The following is a 6,247-nucleotide window of genomic DNA, read 5'->3' on the forward strand; positions in this document are numbered from 1 at the left end:
GCGAAAGAAACTTGATTGATAGATTCATTTTTAGTTTGGTTAAAACAAAAAGACGAGGTAATGGTGTGAAGCTCTGAAGGAATTGACCATGCTTAGAAGATACCAATCTACTGGTCATGTCCTTATTAGGCATTTATTTATGAAATGAAACTTATTATGAAATACATTGAAAATTTTTCTCATGAACAATTTTCTGTAATTTTATTATTTGATCTATTATCATAGATACGTGGACATTTACCAACCAATTATCATCATGTTGCCTTCTCTGTTTAAGCAAATGTGGTTCTTCAGTGTAATTAATAGATGCTGAATGTGTATGTAGAACATGATATGATATAACGGCACAAAAGTATCAACATGCTCTCACGCATCATTTACTGGTAAAAGCACCCTGATCTAGAATGTTTTTATAAGCGTTTGAATTGCTCGCTCACCACATAACACTTTCACTTGCTCTCCTGGCGCCGGTGGACGGCAGCCTACTGATCATGGATCATCTGTGATGGGCTAATTGCAGATCCCCACCAGGGATGAATAAAGGATACATTATTACTACCTACTAACTGCATTAGAAACTACATTGTGTCTGAGGAACAGTAAAATCAGCTTCAAATATTGGTGGCATCATATATAATGTCCTAATGGCCGACTCGTTGACATTTTCTGACAGCAGACAAAACGTACACTTTCGTCGATCGATGGCAAAACAGACTTGGAGACACAAATCACAAATCTTGAAGACACAAATCTACACAATGCAGCTCTAAGAATCAGTATCAGGGACACAACGAAAAACACAACGTTGTCCATGTTCTTGAAAACTCACAACGATGATGTCTTCTTTGCAAGCTATCCAAAAAGTGACCTCAACCCTGCAAGTTGAGGTCAAGTCATCAACACTTTAATCTACGTCCCAAAATACACCACCATATGCCAGGTTGGCCCCACCTAGGGGTAAAGACGCAGAAATAAGACCGATCAACCAGAATAACCGTTCAGCTCAGCAAGAACAAGCAGCGCCTCTCCTTACATGAGATCCACATTTCTTCACACAAAACCCCTATTTTTCTCAATTTCTGGTGCCATTTCATTTTCAATCTTCCTCAATGAGTCTTCAGCCATGACATAATAGGGCCTCTTTCTATATGCACATATTGTCCTGTCTGTGTGAAAGCTGTTGGGTTTGCCCTGGGAATCTTGGAGGCTTAGAGGAGGGAGTGGATAAAGGGCAGAAGGAGGGCGGGCTGAAGGGAGTGAGTCTCGGCAGCTGCTGCTGCTGCTGCATGACACAAGGCTCTGAGCAGGGAACCAGCTGTGCCGCACTCACAGATGTCAGAAAAAGATGATTTTCGTTTTATTCAAGGGCTCCAAATGGCAAAGAGAGTGGAATAGAAACAGATAGGACAAAAATTCTCAGTACTTTTCCGCCCTGATGATGAGCAACTGCCAGCTGTTGGGTAAGAACATAGCAAACACACACATCCACACACACTACTGTTTGCTGAAGAGACATGACAGAACATCCTTCTTTCAAGGTATTTAGAATTCTGATTATTATTATTTAGATTTCAAGCTTTCATGTTAAAATTACAGGCATCAAATTTCTTTGGAAAAGGTTTGGGTCTGTGCTTCTTTGCATTTACATAGCAATCATAATATTTGTGTCCATAATATTTTGGGGATGTTTTGTTTGCATATATATTCAGTTTCTATGTGCATTTAAATTGAGTTGTTTGTTATGTGGTCTGTTGTAAGTACCTTTGTTGAACAAAATTCTTGAGTGTTCTTTGTTTATTTGTTGGATTTGTTTGTTTGACAGGTGCACCGAATATAATTATTATCATTACTATTCATTGCCATTATTAAATGTACAAGAACGTGTCTTTGAGACACTCATGTAACTTGAAATGCAATGCAAACAAGAAAATGTTAATGTTATTTTAGTTAAAATGTGTGAATTATCAAACTGGGAAAAAAACAAGTAATATATAACTTTTCGTTTATGCAATATACATTGGCAAATCAAACCAACTATGATTTAAAATCAAACATCACATCATTTAACACCAAGATCCTCACCTTGGCACATACAAGATCAATTCATTTAGAATTTTTTATTTGGAAATATGACACATTTTCAGTCCCAAACAGCCAGTTATAGTTTCATTTGCAACATCTACTTCACACTTTTGTTCACAAGGGAATCAGTGCAATAAGAACTCGCATTTTTTGAATGTTTTTATCCATGAAAGATATCTGTGGAGGTTCTCAGTCATCCAGGTCATGGTGAATACTTGTCTTAATCTTCTTCTCGAGGCAACTGGACTTGAATTTCTTCACTTGAAGATGTTCTGAAGAACAATACTTCAGATCTGAGGAAGAATTCAAAAAATTCATCCATGATTTTTTAAAGTAACACACTTGCATTTATGTTCCCATAATCATGAAGAAATACAGCTTTAAAAAAGTTGTAATCATCATTTCATAGTGATAGATTCACATTTCTAACAACAGCTACCATGTCAAGTGTGTGACTGATATATCCGTAACCACTGAGCCACACTCTTGCAACCATGTGTACAAAAAGAGCACCATTTTTTTAATTGCTTGCCATTTACTAATGCTGACATCATTGATGCAGAGAGGGATGGATGGGTGGGGTTTCTCTCTCACTGGGCCTCAAACTCGCACCAATTCATTAACCTCGAATTGAAAACATCTTTTACTCTTGGTGTGGAAGGGCTCCCCATATGTGATCACTACATGGGTCATGTGCATTTTCCTGTAAGTGATCAAGAGCAATGTCTCTCTCTCTCTCACACGCACAAACACAGCTGGCCCGCTGCAAAGCAAACAGCAGGGAGAACATGTTGAAATGAGACAATCGTGTTTTAAAGACAGAGAGGGGGAAGGTTGTAAAACTTGACACACATGTTCCTACGCCCCCACTAACAGCAGGCCAAAGAGCAGATGCAAAATTCCCATTCTCACACCCACATGAGAGAAAATGCCAAGATAAATATTTTTCATCAGTCACGGTAATAAAAGACCCTGCTTTCGACCATTGTTACAATACCTGACCTCAAACGGTCTGTTTTATTGCAGCCTATCTTGTCACTATATTTTGTATTCTTATTTTTAAACCGAAGTCATTCATCGTGGTACTATGTGTGTTGTTCTCTGCCCAACATTAATATGTAATGTTCTTGCTTCATATTAGGGTTCCCCAGACAGGCATAGCAGTTGATACTACGTCATAACTTCAGAATGCTTTGGCGAGAAAAAAAAAAAAAAAGACTTGGGGTTGCAGAAGGGGGTTGCAATTTGGCTCTCAAATGTAATCCTGTTGCAGATGAGAACACCTCCGTGTGACACAGAGTCAATAAAATCCATCATTCCTCATTAAGATAATCACATTTGCATCATCTGTGCTTGAACACAAATTACATTAATCAATTTTTTTTTCTTTCTGCAACCATGACAACACCAGTGTTTAGGACCATTACTGTTAGATCCGGTTCAGCAGGCTGGGAATGCATCACATTTCCCATTTGTAACAAATATCTGCAAAGACAAAACAGTGCTTTTCTCCTTCATCAAGAAATGAAGCTGATGTTTCAAGTCAGTGTGAAATGATCAGTATGTTAGATGTTATTAATGTGTTTGAATTTGCAGATCAGAAGATGTGGGCGTTGATGGGAGTGGTCTGTATGGGCCACTGTGTCTTTGGACAGATGTATGAGGCCAAGCTGAAAGGACCGCCACGTTTGATCTGCAGTGTTCCTGGGTCGCCGGGTCTTCCTGGCAAACCCGGTCCCATTGGGGCCCCTGGAGCAGATGGGAATGTGGGTATCCCAGGAAGAGATGGCAGAGATGGCAGGAAGGGTGAAAAGGGAGAGAAGGGAGACTCAGGTACACAAACAATCATAAACAAATGAAGCATGACTCTGTGTGTTAATACTACAAATTAACGAAAAATACAAAGGACTGCTTCTGCCACCAAAGTATATTTTACTTGCCACCCGGAAGACAAGAGGATTTAGGCTTGGCCTATTCATATGAATAGCATGATTGTTAAAATGTCAAACCTGCAATTTGATATTTATGCATCTTAAAGATTCCAATATTCAGAATGAATCATATCCAAGCAAAAAGCCTCAATCGATTGAATTCAGCACAATTGGGATTTTTGTTACGATCTGCATTTTGTCAGAACGAGAGCTTAAAGACTCCACTTTTGGAGGGAAAATATACTATAGTTAACAGGTAATGACTTGTGTTTGCCTGAGCACACTTACATACAGTATGTTTGCTTGCTCATGCATTTATGTGTGCACATTTCCCTGCTGTACCCACAGGTTCATTCAAGTTCAAGGAAATACACAATAAATGAAAAAAACAGATCCCAACTGCTCAAAGAGCTACTAAAGCATTGGTCAATTACCATCATTTATAGTATGTGCATTTAGAAATGCACAATCAATCAGACTTGAGCAAACTAGCAGCATGGCCTATTAAAATTTTTAAACAAAGGACATGCAGAGCATGAAAAAGGTGTTTGTTTTTTTTTTTAAATCAAATAATGAAATGAGGCCAACAAATGTACATTGACAGACTGCTGATTTCAGTCTGCTATGACCTGGAAAATAAAGCTTCCATTATGTTTTGCACTAGGAATTCAAGCCCTCCGTGCTTGCACAAACCTGATTCTCAGTCTTGCCGAGCTCCAGGGTGTTTATTGTAAGGAAGTGGGCAAATGAAGGGATAGTTTGAATGAAGCAATCTAAAACGGCAGGGTTCAAAAATGTCTTGGTGGCTATTTTCCAAGGATGACCTAATAAATGCTGTTATGTTTTCTTGAACTTGTTAAAAAGTTAGGTGAACCAGTGCACAAGGAAAAATCATCCATACTCATTTAGGAGAAGATTTGGAAAAAGGGTTTATCAACTTCTCCTTAATATTTTGGCCACAATGGCCATTTATTTTTTCAGGGTTAAAAGGCAGAGTTGGACCCACAGGTAAGATCGGCGAGCGAGGAGACCGTGGACCATCCGGGAAACAGGGTCCGGGCGGGGAAAATGGAGACATAGGTCTCCCTGGTCCTCCGGGCCGCGACGGACAGAAAGGGGAAAAGGGTCAACGTGGTATACGTGGAACTGCAGGAACCTGCAAATGTGGTAGTCTGCTGCCTAAATCCGCCTTCTCAGTGGGAATTACGAGCAGCTACCCTGCAGAGTATGCACCCATCAGGTTCAACAAGGTCCTGTTTAATGAAGGCGGTCACTACAACCCACAGACAGGCAAGTTCATCTGTGCATACCCAGGCATTTATTATTTTTCCTATGACATCACTCTGGCCAACAAACACCTGGCCATCGGACTGGTGCAGAACGGCCAATATCGCATCAAGACCTTTGACGCCAACACAGGGAACCACGATGTGGCATCGGGATCCACTGTGATGTTTCTGAACCCCGAGGATGAGGTGTGGATGGAGATCTTTTACCGTGACCAGAACGGTTTGTTTGTTGATCCAGGCTGGGCTGACAGCTTGTTCTCCGGATTCTTGCTGTACGCTGACACAGACTATTTTGACAGACTGGCGGAGGACTATGCATAGAACCATGCAAAAACTTACCAAAAACAGCTAAACATTATTTTTTGTTTATTTCATTTCAACTATTGTAAGCTAAACTACAGTATTTTTGGATGATTTTACAGATTATTTAATTATGTTATAGAATTAACTGTGGACAAAGTAGTTATCTACAAGACCTGATTAAGCCAGATTAAGTGTTCCATATATTTTTTTAGAGAATTGTATTTGGAAGGGTGTTGGAAACATAAATAAATTGTTGACCAGGCTGGGTCTTTAAATTTCATGAAAATGAGTGAACTCAAATTAGTGATACCTATATTTTGTTTACCCTCTACAGCCACACACACATACATGCACACACAGGGTTAATGTTTATGAAATCAGTGGTTTAAAAGGGTGTCCCAAAAAGCTGAAATACGGGATCTCAAAATCAATGTTAACTTTGAGAGTATTTATAAATGACTATAAAATGCAGTTGCAATCTAGCACGATTTACTTCAAAATATTAGAAATACTGTTTGTAGTCTCTGGCACGCCGTAGTAGGCGGGACTGAGACGTCATATTTATTTGTGATTGACAAGACATTGGGCGAATCAAAATTCAGAACTGTAAGCCAATTAACAGTAAGGTGCTACTTTTCAAGT

The 6,247-nt window shown here is 39.4% G+C and overlaps 1 protein-coding gene across 3 annotated transcripts; it reads left to right on the forward strand.

Annotated features, from left to right (window-relative positions):
• The first annotated feature begins 1,287 nt into the window (after positions 1–1,287).
• c1qtnf7 (C1q and TNF related 7) lies at positions 1,288–5,880 on the forward strand. 3 transcript variants are annotated; one of them, XM_086162419.1, is made up of 3 exons: positions 1,288–1,460; positions 3,679–3,915; positions 4,995–5,880. In XM_086162419.1, exons 1-3 carry the CDS (start codon positions 1,436–1,438, stop codon positions 5,621–5,623), a joined length of 891 nt encoding a protein of 296 aa, XP_086018545.1. In that variant the 5' UTR covers positions 1,288–1,435; the 3' UTR covers positions 5,624–5,880. The 3 variants fall into 3 exon arrangements, with proteins under 3 accessions (XP_086018545.1, XP_086018549.1, XP_086018548.1); XM_086162423.1 differs by having other exon boundaries at positions 1,312–1,460; positions 3,738–3,915; XM_086162422.1 differs by lacking the exon at positions 1,288–1,460 and adding an exon at positions 1,476–1,538.
• The last annotated feature ends 367 nt before the right edge of the window (positions 5,881–6,247 follow it).

Source organism: Fistularia commersonii, chromosome 16 (assembly GCF_037954325.1).
Source record: "Fistularia commersonii isolate RoL2024-O1a breed Wild chromosome 16, RoL_Fcom_v1.0, whole genome shotgun sequence".
Taxonomy (NCBI): domain Eukaryota; kingdom Metazoa; phylum Chordata; class Actinopteri; order Syngnathiformes; family Fistulariidae; genus Fistularia; species Fistularia commersonii.